The 20064-nt window shown below is 41.6% G+C and overlaps 3 protein-coding genes and 2 long non-coding RNA genes across 6 annotated transcripts in view; 1 reads left to right on the top strand and 4 right to left on the bottom strand.

The window, feature by feature from the left end:
* Positions 1-96: 96 nt before the first annotated feature.
* LOC124210529 lies at positions 97-2174 on the bottom strand. Its single transcript, XR_006881250.1, has 6 exons — positions 1832-2174; positions 1606-1752; positions 966-1464; positions 764-864; positions 523-689; positions 97-299 (listed from the first exon to the last, which is right to left on the bottom strand). It is a non-coding gene; the product is annotated as an uncharacterized LOC124210529 (long non-coding RNA).
* Positions 2175-2265: 91 nt separating this feature from the next.
* LOC124210530 lies at positions 2266-5322 on the bottom strand. 2 transcript variants are annotated; one of them, XR_006881251.1, is made up of 7 exons: positions 5286-5322; positions 5107-5227; positions 4269-4394; positions 3499-4162; positions 3308-3428; positions 3052-3245; positions 2266-2924 (listed from the first exon to the last, which is right to left on the bottom strand). It is a non-coding gene; the product is annotated as an uncharacterized LOC124210530 (long non-coding RNA). The 2 variants fall into 2 exon arrangements; XR_006881252.1 differs by lacking the exons at positions 5107-5227; positions 5286-5322 and adding an exon at positions 4488-4580.
* Positions 5323-7720: 2398 nt separating this feature from the next.
* Positions 7721-11356, top strand: LOC124210532 (ectonucleotide pyrophosphatase/phosphodiesterase family member 1-like). The gene is made up of 8 exons (XM_046608652.1): positions 7721-7871; positions 8426-8920; positions 8984-9217; positions 9298-9532; positions 9597-10120; positions 10205-10352; positions 10418-10606; positions 10711-11356. The coding sequence occupies exons 1-8, from the start codon at positions 7818-7820 to the stop codon at positions 11175-11177; spliced, it is 2346 nt and encodes a 781-aa protein (XP_046464608.1). The 5' UTR covers positions 7721-7817; the 3' UTR covers positions 11178-11356.
* On the bottom strand, positions 11323-15216 carry LOC124210533 (ectonucleotide pyrophosphatase/phosphodiesterase family member 3-like). The gene is made up of 14 exons (XM_046608653.1): positions 15014-15216; positions 14490-14939; positions 14388-14418; positions 14274-14324; positions 14085-14187; positions 13975-14014; positions 13673-13907; positions 13097-13163; positions 12945-13024; positions 12673-12869; positions 12434-12595; positions 12245-12371; positions 11959-12141; positions 11323-11886 (listed from the first exon to the last, which is right to left on the bottom strand). The coding sequence occupies exons 1-14, from the start codon at positions 15053-15055 to the stop codon at positions 11429-11431; spliced, it is 2226 nt and encodes a 741-aa protein (XP_046464609.1). The 5' UTR covers positions 15056-15216; the 3' UTR covers positions 11323-11428.
* Positions 15217-15433: 217 nt separating this feature from the next.
* LOC124210531 (E3 ubiquitin-protein ligase MIB1-like) overlaps positions 15434-20064 on the bottom strand; it is a 38324-nt gene continuing 33693 nt past the window's right edge. The window contains exons 15-20 of the mRNA XM_046608650.1: positions 17516-17735; positions 17251-17415; positions 16965-17146; positions 16638-16869; positions 16193-16525; positions 15434-16069 (exon numbers count right to left, since the gene is read on the bottom strand). Coding sequence (XP_046464606.1) covers positions 15929-16069; positions 16193-16525; positions 16638-16869; positions 16965-17146; positions 17251-17415; positions 17516-17735 — 1273 coding nt within the window. The 3' untranslated portion in view covers positions 15434-15928. The remainder of the gene's footprint in view (positions 16070-16192; positions 16526-16637; positions 16870-16964; positions 17147-17250; positions 17416-17515; positions 17736-20064) is intronic.

Below are 20064 nucleotides of genomic sequence, written 5' to 3' on the forward strand. Positions count from 1 at the left end.
AATTAAAAAAAAACAATAATAAATAGAAACATGAAAAAAGAGAGTGTTTTGTCATACTAAATTACGATAGACAATGAGAAATGAAATAGAATTGAGTCACGATTTGAAATAATAAATCTATTCATATTTACTCATGTTTACGTACTGATTTCGTACGAAGAAGAATACAGTTGGTGACAGTAGTAGTAGTAAGCTGGGGCAGCGTATGTTGCAGTGTGGCACTTAAGTGTTGAAAATGTGTGTGCACATAATTGCAGTATTCGACCATGATGTAATAAGTTGAAGCCTCGGTGCAATTCCTAAAAATTAAAAATATATACGTTAATATTCAACAACTGGCATAATAACAATTTAAACAAAAGAAAGATTTTTAAACATTTGCAAAAGAAAGTAGGAGATAGCAAAATATATAACATAGCAAATATAAGACACGACGATGCAATAAATTATACAGTAAACAATTCACGAACGATAAACGAGAGATAATTGAATCACGACTAAAAATAAACATGAAATAATTACCAATGATAAAAGTCCGATCCAATACGACGAAGAAGACAGTTGGTGACAAGTGGTGGTAGTAGTAGTAAGCTGGGGCAGCGTACGTTGCATGCAGGTAGCACATGGACGCTTCGGTGAAGTATTCGACAGCTTTAGTGGTGTTATAAGTTGAAACCTCGGTGCAGTACCTGGACGCAAAATAGTAATTGGGAGCATCAGTATAGTAAGTTTTAGCAGCGTAGGTTGTAATGTAATAAAATACTTTGTTGCTTTGGTGGTGTAGTATTTGGGAGCATCAGTGTAGTACTTGGGCGCTTTGGTGATACAACTTAGGGCAGAGTAATAGTTTGACGCTATAGTTGACTAAAAATAAAAATTTATACATTAATAGTCAATAACTAGCATATTCACAAATAGAATAAAGAAGGATTGATAAAACTGTATGTAATAAACATAATATTTACCCATAACTGCGAATTGGTTAAACGATGAACAATCCAGTTGGTGACAATTAGTCCGCCGCAGTTGTTACCGTGTCGGAGATCCTCATTCGAATGATTCCTATCGCACTTTCTCTCCTTTTACGACTTTTTTTAAACTACTCCTTTTACGCAGAGTAATACTTCGGGGAGCCGGTGTAGTAGCTCGGGGGAGCGTAAGTTGTAGTGAAGTATTTGGGTGGTTTGGTGTTGTTGTAATTAGGGACCTTGGTGTAGTAGGCAGGGGCAGCATACGTAGTTTTGTAGTATTCCGGCTCTTTGGGTGATGTAGCTCGGTGGAGAGAATACTTGGAAGCTCGGTGTAGTATCTCGGGGCACCATAAGTTTCGGTGTAATATTCTGAAGCATTAGTGGAGTAGTAACCAGTTGTTGCGTATGTTGTTGTTGTGTAGTAAGGCGGTGGCGTTGTGGTTTGGTATCCGCCATATCCAGGAGACATTGCTACACCAGTGGTCGACCCAGCCTTAAACGATACAACAAACCAACCATCAGTAAAACCGCCATCTTTTCAATTAAACAATAAACATTTTAAAAATTAACTGATCACATCAACAATCAGAAATAAGAGATTTTATGCACAACTCGAAATGAAAATTATATTTACCCATGATTAGGAACCGATTTAAAACGATGAAGAAGGCAGTTGGTGACAAATAGTGCGCTGCAGTAGGTTGCAGTGTAGTACTTGGACGCTTCGGTGTAGTATTCAACTGCTTTGGTGGTGTAATAAGTTGGAGCCTCGGTATAGTAGCTGTGACAGAATAGTAATTTGAAGCATCAGTATGGTAAGCTGTAAAAGTGTAGATTTTAGTGTAACGTTAAGGTTGTACCTTAGTGCTTTGGTGGTGTAGAACTTGGAAGACTCAGTGTAGTACCCAGGCGCTTACGTGATGTAACTCGGGGTAGAGTAATACTTCGGTGTAGTAGCTAGGGGGCAGCGTAAGTTTTCGTGTTGTACCTTGGAGCCTTGGTGGTGTAGTACTTAGGAGCCTCAGTGTAGTAGGTAGTGATGCGTATGTTGACGTTAGTGTGGCGCATGGCGACGACGTGGTGGTCTGTTCTTTCGCTGCTGTTACTCGGTATTCACCATACCCAGGAAACATCAGTACATGGTCAACCCAGCCATCAACAATACAACACCCGACAGCAGCAGCAGCACGACGCCATGATTAACTAGACAATATATTTAAACGTTAATTAACCAAAAATCAATAGTAGACTAAATATTACAAAACTCCATGTAGAGAAACGGAATATTTACCCATGGTTGAGAACTGGTAACGCGATGAAGAAGGCAGTTGGTGGAGGTAGTGCACTGCAGTTGTTGCCGTGTCGGTGATGCTCACTCAACTGATGTGTATGACCTTTTCTCTCTCCTTTTATACGATTTTTTTCTCACCCTCACCTCTAAAGCCTTGCGGGTGTTGCAACTGCTTAATTATAATGAAACACACCCCTTTCTCACCTAATATCTACACCACTGCATGACACGTTCTACGTAATGATCTCCGTGACCTTCGAGTGAAAATTTTGTCTTTTGCAGGTTGACGTTGCTGGGGATGGGGACACAATTCTTCCTTTTTTTCTAATTTTAGTAAGTTGGAGCCTCGGTGTAGTAACTGAAGCAGAGTAGTACTTGAGTTTCGATCGGTCTCGATATAGTAGGTTGGGGCAGCACACGCAGTTGTGTAGTACTCAGTTGCTTTGGGGGTGTAATAGATAGGAGCTCCGGTTTGGTGAGCTGGGGCAACGTAGGTTGTAGTGTAGGACCTCCAGGACCTCGGTGAAGTACTCGGGTTCGGGGCAGAATAATACTTCGTGGCTGTGGTGTAGTAGTTCGAGGCAGCGTAAGGTGTGGTGTAACATTCGGTGGTTGCCTTGTAGGTGTAGTATTTGAAGACAACAATCAAGAACAGAACGACTCTATAGTTTATAATAAATAATTATAAAAACATTAATAAATAGTATGTACAATAATATGCAATAATTGGCATATAATTGAAAAAGGGAGAGTTGATTCATAATTCCATGGAGAAAATAGAAAATTTACCCATGATTGCAAAAATTGGTGATGAATAGGTAAGCTGGAGATGCGTTGGTTGATATTGAGTAACAAGACGGATATGTTGTGCTTTAATATCCGCCATACCCAGGAGACATATGTACACCAGTTGTTGACCCAGCCATCGATGATCCAACATCCAACAGCAGCATGACGCCATAATTTAGTAGACATTAAATAATCTGAGCATAAAAAGTTGGGTTAATTCACAATTCTATATATAAAAAAAAAACAATATATTTACCCATGATTGAGAACTGGTGGTAAGAAGATTGCCGTTGGTGACAAATAGTGCACTGCATTTGTTGTTGCCATGTTGGAGATAATCATTCGACTTATTTTTTCGCCTTTCTCTTCGTAATCGACTAGACAATAAATAATTTGGGTTTTCTTTAGTGTTATAGTCAGGAGCACTGGTAGAAGCTTGGAGAATACTTGGGTTAGTACGTGTGTTAGAACAGGTGTAGTAAACTGGAGCAGCATACGCGGTTGTGTAATATTCCGACCTTCTCGCTGTAGTACTTGGAGTTGGAGCCTGGGTGTAGTACCTGAAGCAGAGTAATACTTGGGAGTCTCGGTGTAGTAGGTTGAGGCAGCACACGTAGTCGTGCTCAGGTGATTCGTTGATGTAGTACTTGGGAGCCACGGTGTAGTGAGCTGGGGCAACGTAGGTTGTAGTGTAGTACTCCAGGACCTCGGTGAAGTACTCGGGCTCGGGGCAGAATAATACTTCGGGGCTGTGGTGTAGTAGCTCGAGGCAGCATAAGGTGTGGTGTAACATTCTGTAGCCTTGGAGGTGTAGTACTTGGTGGCTTCTGTATAGTATTCAGCAGCTTTGGTGGTATAGTGAGTTGGAGCCTCGGTGTACTGGTGTAGTAACTGAAGCAGAGTAATACTTGGGAGTCACGGTTTAGCAGGTTGGGGCGTGTATAACTTCGGTGCCTTGGTGGTGTAGTACTTGGAAGCCATGGTGTAGTACTCCGGCGTAGTACATTGGTGATACAGCTCGGGGCAGCATAAATTGTAGTAAAATTTTATGGAGCCTCGGTGGTGAAGTTCTTCAGGACAACAATCAACAGCAGCACGACGCCATAATTTACTAGACAATAAATAATTTGAACATAAATATCCAACAACTGGCTTATAATAATAACAGAAAAAGTGTAAGTTGATTCACAACTCCATGTAGAAAACAGAAATTTTACCCATGAGTGCAAACTGGTGATACGACGAAGAATGCAGATGACAAATACCGGAGTGCATATCAGTTGTTGTCGTGTCGGAGATGATCACCCAACTGATTCTTTCGCCTTTTCTCTCCTTATATACAACTAGACAATAAACAATTTCGACATTAGTATTTAAAAACTGGCATGTCAAGAAATGAGAAATTGATACAAAAATACAAGATAAAGAATATTTACTCATGATTACGAACTAATTACGCAATGAAGAATCCAGTTGGTGAAAAAAAGTGCACAGCAGTTGTTGCCGTGTCGGAGATGCTCACTCAACTAATTTCAAACGCCTTTCCTCTCTCCTTATATACGACTTTTCCTCACCCCGATTCATCTCTCAAGCCTTGCGGCTATTGTACCTGCTTGATAATGCCGCATCACGTGAAATTCTAACCCAACCTCTACACCATCGCATGACAGTTTTACGTATGGCCTTCAACCAAATTCATAGGAAATGATGCTGTTCAATTATTTTAATTAACGAAACATTTCCCCGAAAGATCCATTTAGAATTTATGGTCGTACATATTTAACTAACAGAATACTACAATTAATTTTAAGACTAGAAAGGAAGATAACTTTAAGAATAAAGGAAGATGAAACAAAAAACACGTGGTTTTCACAAATGGTGACAAGACACGATGTCACTAACTTGAAGGCATCGCTGCTTAATGCGCCTAGGTATTTCATTATTGATTGCCTTATCACGTTATTGATATGTCTATATTCAATATTAACTAGCATATAAACTAATAGTAAAAAGTAGTAACAATACGAAACTCCATAAAAAACATTGAATATTTACCCATGATTGCGAATTGGTTGTACGATGAGATGAAGGAGGCACTTGGTGATAGACAGTGCGCTACGGTTGTTGCCGGGTCAGAGATGCTCACTCGACTAATTTCTGTCGCCTTTTCTCTCTCCTTTTATACGATTTTTTTCTCATACTGATCCACATCTTAAGCCTTGCGGATATTGTACCTGCTTGATAATGGTGCAACACGTGTCGTCCTCACCCAACCTCTCTGCCGTCGCATGACACGTTTTACGAAATGATCTCCGTGACCTTCGAGCGTCAAGAAAATGCAAACTGGCCATTCTTTCTACAGGTAGACGTTGCGGGGGATGGGTCTACAAAAACCAATATCAAAATGAATATCAAAAGGCTGAGCCTTGCGGCTATTGTACCTGCTTGATAATGATTCAACACGTCCAATTCTCACCCAACCTCTACACCACCGCATTGACAGTTTTACGTAATGTTCCCCGCGACCTTCAAGCGTGAAGGACATGCAAACTGGCAGGTCCGTCTGCAGGTTGAACTCTACAATGGTAATTAAAAAATAATTAATAAACATTGCGTCAGTTTGAACATGTTGAAAATATACCTAAATTTAAACATTCTAAAGTAACGTACTAGTGTACGACTCTTTTTAACACACATTTTACATAGACTTAAATGTAAGCAATATACTAATCTACTGGATTTATCGTAAAAGTACATAATACAACTCAGATTACCTGATTACCTGTTCTCATCACATTTTTGTCTTGCAATAGAGACCCTCTCAAAGAAGCATCTTCATGACACGGCAGCGATCACGTGGAGAAAGGCAAAAAAAATCTTCGGCATGCTTTCACAAAATAAATTGAAGTAGATTAAGAAATGGATCTTTCGAAAAGTCAAAACTCTCACGATTAACTAAAAATGCCTAAGAATAGTTCACTTCCGATTAAGCTTGGTCGAATGGCGTGGGAATACATCATCACTTTTAAAATGTAAAAAAGAAAAACACCGTCAAGACGCAACAGCTGCAATACGTGTCCATCCATTGCCTCAAAGGCAAATGGGCAAATTAGAGAATGAATAAGAGAATGAATTAGAGAATGAAGATGGACTAGGCTAGGCAATTGCAATTCTTTAGAAAAGAAACATGTACCAAAATGGAACAAACGCATAAACACATTTGCATTAGCTAATAAAGGCCATAAAGGCCTAATACACAGGTAACGCGCAAAGCATAGCATTGCCATTTTCAGTTCTGCAATTAAAAACGTTGACATCTGGCATCTCTGAATTGCAAAGAGCCACATCAGCTAAAACGGCAAAGTCCGACTGTGAACTGTGGATACGAAATTTAAAAATGTTTAGCTCAACGGCTAATTTTTTAAGTGATTATAACATATTGCGTTAGAATCTTGAAAAAGGAAAATTTCCAGATCCGAGACCGACCTGACAAGGTTATAGATTGCCTATCATTAAAAAATCACGTCACTTCAGCACACCTTCTTGTATACTTCCTTTGCTTGGAAGCTAGATTTGGAAAGCAATGGAAATTTCGGAATTTCGTCCCTCACGAAGACAATCGCACCACCTGGGGCTGGAGGACATAATTTTACTTTAGTCACCTACTGACACTGACAGCCCAGCCAACAGATTCCTCCACAATACCAAGTGGCAACTTCCTTGCCGGAGCATTCTGTTCCTTCAACTAGAATTCCCGATAGCAACCAATAGCAACACTATATTTCGACCTTGGCTGGAGAGACATCAAATATTTATTTAAAAACCTAAATCTTCACTGCAGTCACTAGTCGATCTTCCATCTGTCACTGTCAACACAAATGTTCTATCAACTTAGGTTTTTAAGCTAGAATTGCTGTCTACTAGAGTTGCTATCCAATCCAATTCAGTTACCAATCCTGAAGATCATATGGGTGTATGGGTGGAAAGATTAGCGGTTGTGACACCACATAACGAATCCAGCAAATTGTAGTTGCAGTAGAAGAAATTCTAAACTGCTTTGCGGTAATTGTTTAAAATCTTTTCAAAGGGAAAAATATAATAAAAAGGAAAAGTTCAATTAGTCAAATAACAATCAACCATCATTGGCATTTCAGTAATGGAATGATGGAATTTAGTTGTGTCGGAAATAAATAAACATACTACGGGTGACAAGGGTGACACGTATCACTCAGAAATGTTACTAACGTAAAAGACGATCAAATCAACTACCGTAATAGCTCTAAAATTCCAGATTGAATAGAATTTGTATTTTTCTACCTTAATTTGACCGAAAATAAAGGATTATGTTCGATTCTAGTCGGTTGCATGCTACAAGGACGTTTTCATTTAAATGCAAAATAAGACTAACAATCAACAAAAGCCAGAGAAGCAAGTGAAACGTGCTATTAAAAAATCGTGCATGTTGCGCATTTTCAATACAAGGCCTTTCACGTTCCAAATTTAAATAAATTGGACTCTTACTTTCTATTTTCAACTCTCTAAATCCACTCAAATGAAAATAGCTGGCGCTTTATCTGGGTTTTTGAGATTCTATAATAAACCCACGTGACGCTACTATCTGAGAAGTTTTTCTTTCGCAAGGGGCTAGGAATAAAGATACTATAGAACCAACCACTTCCATCGCCCTCGTCAGTATCTGTTTAGCTGTTGCTGAAGAAAGCGGCAGCGCTAACTTTGCTTCTAGGTTTTATTAAGAAAACGGCAAGATGCCTGGTGTTTCTTCCGCTACGCTTTACATAGCATTTTTATTTATTATTTTGGTAAGTTTAATTTTTTATTTAAGTTGACACTAAGATCCACAGTTTCTACACTAGTTAACTACTCTATTTTTTTAAAGACTTGGATCATGGAAAAGCGAAATATTGAAAGAAAAATGTGTGGCAGCTATTTAAAAAAAAATCACTTGTACTTTATTTAGCAATTAGTAGTCACTGACTACTAATTGCTACATACTTATTCTTTAAAAAAATATATGTTTACGCTAGCTAAATTTTTATCATTCGGAATTGAAATCCAAACAATCCTGGGGCCACGCCTTTTGGACTTTCAATTTATTTGGCGATTACAACGCACTAAAACGGCGCATATGAAGTCTACAGACATACAGACTAGTTAAAAGTAATTATTGTTTTAAAATAATTTTAATAAACCAGCACGATCCAATCTAAAGGGTTATCTAGAAATTTCAAGTCCAAGCAGTAAACAACTTTACATAAACGACCTCTTTTTTTAAAACTATATTTTGAAGTTTCAAGTAATCAGTTGTAAGCTAATGTTTCTACGAAATCCTACTAATCCAAGAAAAATATAATAGGTAATGCGGAGTATGGGAGCAACCGGAGCTTCAATACCTTCACCCGATTCGGAACAAACTAAGGGCCAACAAGAGGCCCACAATTCCCAGGAAACATGTTCCTTTTTAAAAGAATCGAATCGAGAAGAATGCCCTTCGTTCTGGGCAGGAAAAGAACCGCCGGTTATCTTAATTTCTTTAGATGGATTCCGTCCAGAGTATTTATCAAGACGGGCGCTGGAATACGGTGAATATAGCGGTGAATGGGCAGCAGCGACAATCAAGTGCCTGGCTCAACGTGGAATTTATTCGCCTTACATGATGCCTTCATACCCAACCATTACCTTCCCAAATCATTATTCCATCATAACTGGTTTGTACCCAGAATCACACGGAATAATTGGTAATCAATTTCACGACCCAGATCTCAAGGATAACTTTAGCATTTATACGGGTGCAACCGACCCAAAGTGGTGGCAAAACGGAGAACCACTTTGGACGACAGTGAGAAAACAGGTTCGCTATCAATTAAAACAGATTAAACGGCAATCAAGTAACCAACGTTAATATCTTTTTCAGGGGAAAATATCAGCCACTTATTTTTGGCCGGGCTCTGACGTCACATTCCCTGAAGAAGAACAACGTTCGCCCAATTACTTTTTCAAATACAAAAAATCAACGAGCTTTGGAGAGCGTGTTAATCAAGTTTTGAGGTGGATGGATCTGCCCATCGACAAACGACCTGCGTTCACTACCCTCTACTTCGAGGAACCTGACTCGATCGGCCATAAAGTCGGGCCAAATACCGCCAACGTAAATTTAAAAATAATTCAAAACAATCTCTTGTGCATTCAAATATGATGGCCGAAAATTAAAATTTCGTTTTCGCATAGGCAACCGAGAAAGTAACCATTGTTGACCGTCAAATTCGAAAGCTAATCGATGGACTGACTGAACGAAACATATCCAACTGTGTGAATATAATCATAGTATCTGATCATGGAATGGCTGACTCACCTCAAGGTCAGAAGCTAGTCGATCTAGTGAAGTACGTTCCCGATTTGGCGAACTCAACTTTGACCTTCTTGGGTCCCGTCACGTCGATCCGCCCTTTAAAAGATACAAAGGGTAAGTTAGGTCCAACGAAGAACATATAAAATTCTTGAATATGAGACCTTTTGCTCCTTTACAGAAGAGGAAGAGCGGATTGGTGGTGCATTGTCGTGCAAAGATCCCCACATGCGAGTTTTTAACAAGTGGGAACTGCCGTATCGGATGCATTCCGTTCGGACGCGGCGTATTCCTAACCTCATGGTTGACATGGACATCAGTTGGAGAGCTGTAATAAAGGAAGAAGCGTGGGGTAGCAGCGGAGCTCACGGCTGGGACAACCTCTATCTGGACATGCAGGCAATTTTCGTGGCCCACGGCCCAGCTTTCAAGAATAGAGAAGTCGTCCGTCCTTTCGAAAACGTTCAACTGTACAATCTCATGTGCCACTTGGTGAATGTCACTCCGTCTGAAAATAACGGAACTTGGGGAGCACTTCATCACCTCCTGATGGATCCACCGAATTTGAATGTCGATGCAAACGAAGAACTTTTAGATATGCCACCAATTCTTCGCACAATTTCTGAAACTAAGGAAGGGACGAAGAAACGGACCGGCTGTGCTTTGGTGAATGGTGAAGGAAACTGGAAAACAACACCTGAAATAGTAAGATAAGATATTAGCGCTACAAAAAATCTGAATTGAAAAACATCAAATTTAATTAACTTAAATCAAAATAATTAAAAACAGGAAATTGAAATGAAAATGACAGAGGATAGGGAAAATGAACTGCTCGTTGTCCACGCTCCTCTAGGAATTCCCATTGTAGCTTCCAGTAAACCCTCTACTATTCCCAACGATTCCAACGTTTTACTGATTAACGAAGATTACTTAACAGGTTAGATCATATCTTGTAACACCGCTTAAAACAAATTTGACCTATGTTCTGACAAACCATTATAGGATTTGACACGGAATCCGGAATCCCCTTATGGACATCTTATACCGTCTCGGGCAATATGACAAACAATACCAACATTGGCAAATGGATTGAAGATCCGCGTCTTGAGACAAACCACACTGGAAGTTGTCAACGTCTCAGTAGCATCGTACAAACAAAAGATGTTGATTACATACACTTGTTTCCGAAAGGTACGTACGAGTCAACTCTATTATTTTCATTATTATTATTAATATTTTTTCATTGGAACATAAAAGATTTTTAACAAACAAACCGGATTTTTTTTTACCTACAGAATTTGCTATGCAGAAAATTGATGCCTGGCTAGACACTAATCTCCTTGAAGTACCTTCTGGAATCGCACATTTTATTGCGACAATGATACAAATGTTATCCGAAGCTTCAGTCTCCCGCGGTCCATTGCACGTAATCAGTGGCCCAACGCGTCAACATTCGCCGTGCGTTTTCTTTGTGGTAACCGCCTGCAGGATGAATAGCACCGCTGGCGAATGGAATCTCACCACTTGCCCCGTAGAACACAGAGATCTGCAGGCTTTTCTTCTACCTGTCCGTCAGTGGAAATATCAGAGTTCCTGCATTTCTGATCGAGATTTTATCGCCTACAATGTAGCCACTCTCAAAGATGTGGAACGAGTCACCGATTTTCAGTTCTTCCCTGACTTACCCATGGAGGACAAGCTCAACTTACTTGCAAGAACTACGCTTGACTCAACATTGATTATTGATCCCACAAGACAGTGAACTCTTGTTCAATGCCGTCTTATTCACACAAGATTCTTGTGTTCGTAACTTGTTCATTGCATTTTTTATGTCTCGTGATTTCTCGTGATCTATTTTTCGAGTGCAATACGTGTTTGGAACGAGTCGTGTGCTGTGACATTCTACATTGAAGTGCATACAATTTTATTAAGTACTAAAAAGAACAGGTGCACTTATCATTAAAATATTATGGGAAATTGGGGACAAAACTACACAAATTAAATTTTATAATTTCAGGGACTGGGATCAGGATTGACAAGTAGAGTTGAAGCCAGTGGAGTGCGAGACAGGATTTCTGCTTTGTCAGCAAAGGAAAGAGATGGAAAGAGACGGAGGCCAGTTAGGTGTTCTACATCGGGTAGCGTGGCCAGGTTGGTGCTGAGAAACTTGTTGGATTGGATGCAACTACGGCTGTACCTTAAGTTGGTCGGCAAGATGAATGACTGGATATCCAACTGATCAATCGAGCAATCAGCCAAAGATACACCAAGGGAGCGGCAAGCTGAAACAATGACAAACAAGCCGGAACTGGGGGAATCCCGAACTGGCCCCGTTATCACGTTTATCTCTCCATTGCTATTCACAAAGTAGTTCAGCAAGGTGTGAAAATCGATCCAGTAGGTTTCAAACGACTTCGAAATTTCTATGGCATTCGTGTCCAAAGCTAAATCAGCAGAGTTCAAGGTGGCGTCTTAAAAAAAAAAATGCAAGAAAAACATATTTAGTCTCGCGGGAACGCAAACAAAATGAGGAGAGAACTGACCGAAAGGGAAAAGCGGCACTACGGACCAAGTGCTATCGACTCCGCTGGGAAATCTGTCACAAATGGAAGCATAATTTGGCTCCAGGCGGACATCCAAACGCCATTTGGGATGGAAATTGGTAAATCGAGGCTGGCTCAGGGTGTAAGAAGTCCAGGATGGTAGACCAGAAACCACATCAAAGGCTGAATCAAATCAAAGGAACGCGCAATTCATAAAAAAATTATGATACTCAAATTTCTAAATTTTCAAAAAACCAAAATCTCATCTAAAGGAAACTGAATTTACCGGTGACGTAATTACTGTTGATCACTGTCTTAATATTTTGATTTGATCCGGTTTGAGGAGCTCCCCAAGGAGTGTGTAGTTTAAGTGCTTCACTGGAGCTGGTTTCAGTGATATTCAACGAAGAATCCTACACCAAATTTTAAAATTGATTTAACGATTACATAATTTCTTAAAAAAACTGTAACGAACGGTAGATAAAGTATTGGATCCGGTGAGCAAATTGCATTTTGGTCGCTGTAAGTGTGTGTTGTAGGTAGCCTCATCCTTGGGGAATGGTAGATTAGAAACTGGAGTCGTAGGCTCCGGCGTAGGATCTGTCGGCGGTGATGTCAACATGTGATGCAGAGCGCCCTGAAAGTTAAAAAACGAAAAGCAACAATCAGAATTGCCATCGAACTCTGTTTGAGGTACACGACAGGCCGACTAACCCAGGTGCCATTATTGGGTGATGGATCGACGCCCATCATTGCGCACATTAGATTGTATAAATCGATGTTGTGAAATGGGCGCACTTCCGTCTTCTTCTTGAAAGAAGGTCCTTGAGCGACAAACATGGCGCTCATCTCGGAATTGAGGTTATCCCAGCCATGATTTCCAGGCAGGATCCACTCCGACTTGCCGTAAGCTATTTAAGGCAGAAAGTTATATTTACTTTAACGACGCCGAACGTGGGGTGGTAAACTAAAAGATCGGTACAAACCACGCCAGCTGACTGTCATGTCAACAAGAATATTGGGAATACGGTTGGTGTTGGCATAGTGATGTCGCCGAGGCAAATCCCTGAGAGTATGACCAAGAAATGAATTATTTATTATGCGGTATTGTTGGAGAAGGGGGAAAAAATGTGCGTACCATTTGTTATAGACGCGCATGTTGTCGTCTTTACATTGCAATCCTTCGGCTATCCGGTCATGTTCCTCTAAATTAGAACGATGAAGATGTGAGACATAAATGTTTTCGATGAAATGACTAAAATCCTATTGCTACTTAGCCGAGTCTATTGAAAATAAAACTTAATAAACGACCAAAGTGCTATCTTCGCACCCCCATCCTATTCCCATACGGTAGCGATAATCTCAGCATAAATTTTCGTGGGTATCTTCGAGAGTGTTTGAAGGGGTCTCCTTATCTTATTCCCAGTGCACCTCCCTTTCCATTGATCTCATACTATCCAAATAGCCTCGCCCTGTGAGGGGGATTTCGTTCGGTGGAACATAAAAACCACGTGAAAAGTTGGCCCTATATCAAAAAGGTACTTTTTCTTAAACCTGATAATAAAAAAACCCCCTAAAGTTTCTCCCCACTCTTTGTCACAAGGGCTTGCAAATGTCCATGTGATCGCTCACAAAATGACCCCTTTTCTCGCTTGAGAAATGGGAAATCATGTCTACTGGGGGAATACAAAAAAGAATCAAACATTCCGCTCACCTTCTGTGTCCAATTTAGGTCTAATGGTGGGGAAGACACCGTCGTAGATCCTGGCGTCATCTAAAATATTTGGCACGTAATCATCCATAATCAAAAACTTCTCTCCAGGAGGTGAAGGCGCCATGCCGTGATCGGCGAGGACGATCAAGTCGATACAGCCGAGAATTCCGGCTCCTTCCAACTTGTCAAATAAAAGCTGAAGCTCATGATCAACGCTTTTTATTTGATCAGCGACCTGAAACACAACAAATGAGGGCAGTGGTAATTAAGGTAAAAAATGAAGTTTGAAATGTATAATTTACCAATGGTGAATCCGGGCTTTCGCCATGTCCAGTATGGTCTCTGTAGTCGTCAAAACAAAGTTGCAGTAAACAAATTTATAACAAAAATACTTTTAACTGGAAAAACTCACGGTTCGTCAAGATAGACGGTGATGAAATTGGGTCGCTGAGCGAGGGGTAATGTAAGCCAATCAAACACTTGCTGCATCCTCTCCGAATATGGTACGGAACCGTCTGATGGTAAATGATTAGATTTTGATAAATTGAATTAAAAAAAAAAAAAAACTTAAAAACAATGAAGTAGTATTTTTTTTTAATACCATATTTAAGCCAGTAGTTCGGCTCTCTAACCGGATCAGTCTGATCAGACCCTGTCAAAAAGAAAGATTATTATGCCAACAAATTCATAAGAAGTATTAGCTTTAAAAATCAACCTGGCCAAAAGCAAGTCGCGCTGATTTTCCCCTGTAAAAACAATTAAGAACGTCAATGAGAATGATCGGCAAAAGAATCTAAAATCACAGAAATGACAGTACCTGTTTTTTCACGTTATACCACAACGGATCGCCAATCCACCAAACTGGATTGGTCTGCTGCGACGATGACAAACTAAACGAAGCATTCAGGTCAGGATCGTAAAACGAGTTGCCGACAATTCCGTGTGATTCAGGATAAAGACCAGTGACGATCGAGTAATGATTGGGAAAGGTAAGAGACGGGAAAACGGGGATCATTCCGGTCGGGGAGAAAACTCCACAGCGGGATAAACGATTGATCAAGGGCGACGCCGGTTCCTCAACACCAGCAATGTTGACAGTCCTCTGTAAATAATCGAACCGGAAACCGTCTAGGGAAACGACCAATAGAGGAGGCTTGTCTCCTCCCCAGTAGGCCGAACATTCTTCCGGTGTCGGATTTAAAGCTGCACACTCGTCGACCTGTCTTTTGTCGGCGTGATGCAACGACAGTCCGGATAATCCGTTAAACTGGAGAAAGAAAAAAAGAAAAAAAAAAACTGTTTTAAAATCCGTCCATCAATCATTTTGACTATTTTGCTTACCGAAGAGATGGCAAGAAGAACGACCAAGAAAAGCGACTTCATTTTTCATTAGTCGGAGGCACCAGCGCTCAGCAGATGCCGGTAGTAAAAATGAATAGCGACAAACAAGGATCAAGAGTATAGTCTAAATTACGTAAAAACCAGGTCGAAAGATTATCAGTCGTCGGTATTATCAAGTCCGTCTATCGGTAGCAGTGGACTGCTCAGTCGGACGGACGCGGAGACGGGAGTCTATAGAATGCAAAGCGCGTTAGTGATTTCGGCCGTCTAATCATCTCTTATCTACCGAGGCCGACGAAGCTGACGTCAAAAAACATTGCAAGCTATACTTGAGTGTACTGTCGCTTTTTGTTTTTTCGTTTTATTTGACATTCCAAGCCGTAGTGGTTTGCTGCAGGTATTTTGTACATGAAATTTCAAGACAAGATATTTAAAAAAAAATCAAAATGAACTTGACCATCATTAAAACAAAATGGCTCTTTGACAATTCGGCGCAGATCACTAAATAGAGCGAAAAATCAATGTGAGAGTTGACACGTTTGTAGATAATAGGGTCAAAATGTGAAGAGAAGACGCGAGAAGAGTAGTAGGAATAAACGAGATGAATCGAAGGAGAGAGAGAAAAAAAGCAAATTCAACAAGTCAGTTGCAAAGGAGGAAAAAAGTGTCGCTGCACAGCCACACACAGGGGATAATCAATTTTAACTTTGTGTTGTTCGATTACCCTTAATATTGAGTGTGTTCATTTAATTTTGTCTTAATAATCATACTGTATATCGTTTTCGTTGTTGCTAGTTCATATTTTGTTTTTGAGTCTTTTTCTTTTTTAATGATTCATTTAGAAATGATTCCATCACGTACTGTCGCCAATAAGAACGACTCTCTCGTCTCTAATAATTGTGTACCGTCCTAAGTCTAGTAGAGCAGGATGCGTTTTTCGACTGCCTTCCGGCAGATCGGGCACTCGGACATGCGATCGCCGCACATTTGGCACGTTCCGTGACCGCAGAGGAAGATCATGTTGCGCAATCGGTCCATGCAGACCGGACACATCGTCTGTAGGGGGTAAAAAGAAAGAAAGAAAGAAGGAAGGAAAGAAAGGAAGTAACAAAACATGAAAAACGTGAGGAGAATGAACTGGTGAAAAATTAGAATAGGCTCAGCCTCCTTAGTCCTTACTTGTTCTTTGATATCCTGGAGCTGCTGCTGGAGCTTCTGGACGTCCGTGTTGCTGTTATCTCGACATCCGTTATTCATCATCGGTCCCTCTTGGGGTGAAATCCCTGCCGGACGGCCAATTTCGGCGCTGATCGGGCTACGACAGCCGGGCGAGAGGCTGGCCTGGTTGTTCAAGCCGCAGCAGACAACGTAGGGGATGACGCGATCGATTTGCGAGCGACATTGGACGCACTTCTTCATGAGAGCGGCGCAGCCATCACAGGCGCACATGTGGCCGCAGGGACGGAACAGCACGGACGCCTTCTTGTCCGAGCACACGACGCACTCTTCAATCTGCAGACCACCCGACCCCGAGGCGAGAAAACAAAACAAAAAACGAAAACAAAAATAATAAAATTGAATTAAAAGAAAGAAATCACGGGGAAATCATAGAAGATGTGTATACCTTGGTGCGGGTCGTTATGGGATCCTTGCAGACGAGGCATTTCTTGACGCGAGGAGCGCAGGCCGAGCAGCAATTGACGTGACCGCAAGGTCCGAATAAAGTGTCACGTTTCAAGTCAGAGCAGACCATGCACTCGTCGGCGGTGTCGCCGAGGTCGCAGGCCATGTCGGCCAAAGCCACGGCGCCCATCTCTTGTGATAACGTGTCGCCGTGAGCACCGCACTCGCCACGCCTAAAGAATGCAATTCCAGTTGAAAGAAAAACACAAACGAGGGCCAGCAAAGAGAAAGAAAACGAAGGAGAAATTTAGGATGCTGTAATTTATACGTGGATTTCTCTCCGTAGCATTTGGTCAACGCCCGGCATAGATTAGGATCCGGGCAGAGGTCCAGAGGAGTCAATCCTTTCTTGTTTTTGATGGTCAGGTCGGCTCCGTTGGCTGCGAGGAAACAGGCAATCGAGGCCGACGACTTTTTGTTGGCACCTTGTGTTCCGAGTCCCATCAGCAGCTGCAAAAAAGGGTCGAAAAAAGAACGAAAGAAAAGAAATATCGGATGTCAGCATTTGCAGCACATGAAAGGGGGGACCGCCATCGAGCTCCACAAAAGCTTACCGAGTAATTATGACCGGACGTGGCCGTCGAGGTTTTCCCGCTGCCGTCCTGCAAATCTTGGAGCTGTCGCAACTGGGAAAGCGTGTGGTGACGTAGAGCCTCGTGCAGTGGAGTGTCACCATCTTTGTCGGCCAAGTTGAGGCTGCAGTTTTCCCTCACCAGCAGCTTTTTTTTTGTAATTTCAATTGAAGCGGAGGAAGATGAAAGGATGATTTAGAATTGGACTAGGACATTTAAGATAAAAGGGGGAAAAAAAAGTAGATACCCGCACGATTTGAGTGTGCTGTCGCTCGACTGCCAGATGCAAGGCCGTTTGCAAATTGACATTCTGCAAATCAAGTTGAGCCCGGCCGGCGCGGACAAGTAGCTCGGCGACTTCGACGTGATTGTTGAGCGCCGCCAAATGGAGGGCCGTGTAGCCGTCGTCTTTCTTCTCGTCGACAATCCACGGCCGTGGCAATTTGGACAGCAGGACGCGCATCGCACTGGAAAATGACGAAAAACAAACAAGAATTTGCACGGTGAAAATCACGCAGATAATGACCCTTCAAAACGTAAATATCTGAGTCGTTTCCTCCCGGAGGATAAAATAAAATAAAAACAAAAAAACAGACTGAGCAATTTCAGGATTCATTAGTCAAATTTGGGACAGTTGGCCCGACCCGCTATCTCCGATGGGCGTCGCAACAGGAGCGATGGGCGGTGGAAAAGGGGGAAGGAAAAAAAAAAATAAAGAGGAAAAAAATGACGAAGGAAATATGCCCACAGTTGTCATTTATTTTTGTTGGCGAACATCCGTCAAAAGAAATGGAAACTAATGAAAGGGAATGGGACTTTTGTGGGCGGCATCGGGTCTACCTCGTGCCGACCGGCGCGCTTGGCGTCGCTGGGTTGGCGAAGTGAACGCAAAGGATCGACGACAGAGAGCCAAAAAAGCGATCCCAGTCATTGGGGTCTCGTCGTCCGTTGATTTAAAATAAAAACGGAATAAAACAAAAAAAAATAAAAAAAAGGACTTCCAAAACAGCCAGCTGTCGTAGACGGACAGACGTGGTCTCCGCCGGTCCATGCAAATCCCTTGGTGACGTTCAAGACGTTTTGCGTCCGTCACGCCGGATGCAAATGGCTCCTAGGAGCTGGGAGATCGACCAGGAGTATTTTCGCGAGTTAGAGAACACAAAAGCCAATTTCATCCGCTCGACAGATCCGCATCTAATCTGAATCGCGTATATATCTGGAACAAGGTCTCTCGACCATTGTTGAATGACGACCAATTTGATTACTGCCATCAAACCAATCAGCTGCTTGCGAATTTCCCAATCAGGATCTCATTCAATCAACTTTGTTGAATTATTTTCCAACGACAAATCATCCCGAACGCAAATTATCCTTTAAAAAAGCTAAACTTCAAAGAAACTTGATGATTCATATTTTCTTTGTTTAAACACGCACAACACCCCTTCTCACTCTCTCCCGAGTATTAAAAAACAAAACAAAGCAAAGTGAAAAAGAGGATGAAGGGAAAAGAGCTAAGAAGACGGTTGGGAAAAAGGATCTGCAACAGCCGGCCCGGGATACGAACGGGGTTAAAAATAAACAAGCGACTTTGGCTCGCGTTATTTGAAAAAAAAAAAAGAAAAAAAAGGAAAGAAATTTAAATATAAGCTAAATTGAAAAGGGAAAAAAAAAACAAGGTTAAAAGAGGAGGTGGATGGAGAAAACGAGCTTGTTGGTTTCTCAAGAAGAAACACCCCGATGGTTTCATTCTTTTTTTAATCACGGCAGTTTGTAAGGCCAAGAAGAGGGAAGAAAAAGAAGAAGAGGAGAATTGTTTTTCGCTGCAGCTTTGGCTGGCGTGCCAGGCCCGTTTTCGAAAAAAAAAAAAAGGATCTTTTCGTGAGAAGAAGAAGAAGAAGAAGGGCCTCGGGAGAAAGAAACAAGCGGACGAGACGCCGCGGACGGAACGAGGATTTTTTTCCCCCCTTCTTCCTCCTCCCATCCCCTCCATTTCTTTCCCCTACATATCGGCGACGTCGGGAGCTGAGCTTTTTTTTGCCGGCGTGAGCTCGAGCTAAAATTGGAATCCAAACTTCCCGTCTCTCTCTCTCTACCCTGATTTTTTCTTTTCTTTTCTTCTTCCCAATTTCTCTTTTGATTTCTTTTTTGGGGTTTTTCGGGCATACAGTAGCTGGTTCCCATTCCTCCGTTTCTTACACACTCCATCGTCGGGGGGTTCTTCTTCACGAAACAACATCTGCAATATGCCCTCGACCAACGGGCCAGAAGCCCCTCCGTCCTTCTCTTTTTCTCTCCCAAGCAGCGTGGAAATATTTAATGAGTGGTAGTCTGCGTGTTTGCCAGTCTCTCTTCTGGCAGAGGCGGGCGCGTGCGTGCATTATCTATTTATTTATATTTACACCATGTTCTACTACGACTACTAGTCTACTACTACACACGACTAATGGCCCTGGCCCCTGTGCACTGTACATGCCCAAACGACTCCCCAGTACATATACACACACAAAAGCACAGGTCGCCGGCTCAAGGGTAAAGAGAGAAGCCAAAAGGAAGGAGCCGAGTACAAGTAAAAGTAAGATGCAGCAGCAGCAGGACCATAAGATCATCAACACATGTGCACACAGTCTATAGGGCCAGCCTCGGCCAAACGGGTGGACACAGTGCAGGTTCATTCACGACCGTATGTCGGCGCCAACATTTTTCTTCGTTTATTCTTTTTCTTTTTTCTGTTTTTCTTTGAAGGATTTTATTTCTTAATTTTGGGTTGTTGTCTGGACTCCCGACTCGAATTATCTA

Source organism: Daphnia pulex, chromosome 2 (assembly GCF_021134715.1).
Source record: "Daphnia pulex isolate KAP4 chromosome 2, ASM2113471v1".
In the NCBI taxonomy this organism is placed as follows: domain Eukaryota; kingdom Metazoa; phylum Arthropoda; class Branchiopoda; order Diplostraca; family Daphniidae; genus Daphnia; species Daphnia pulex.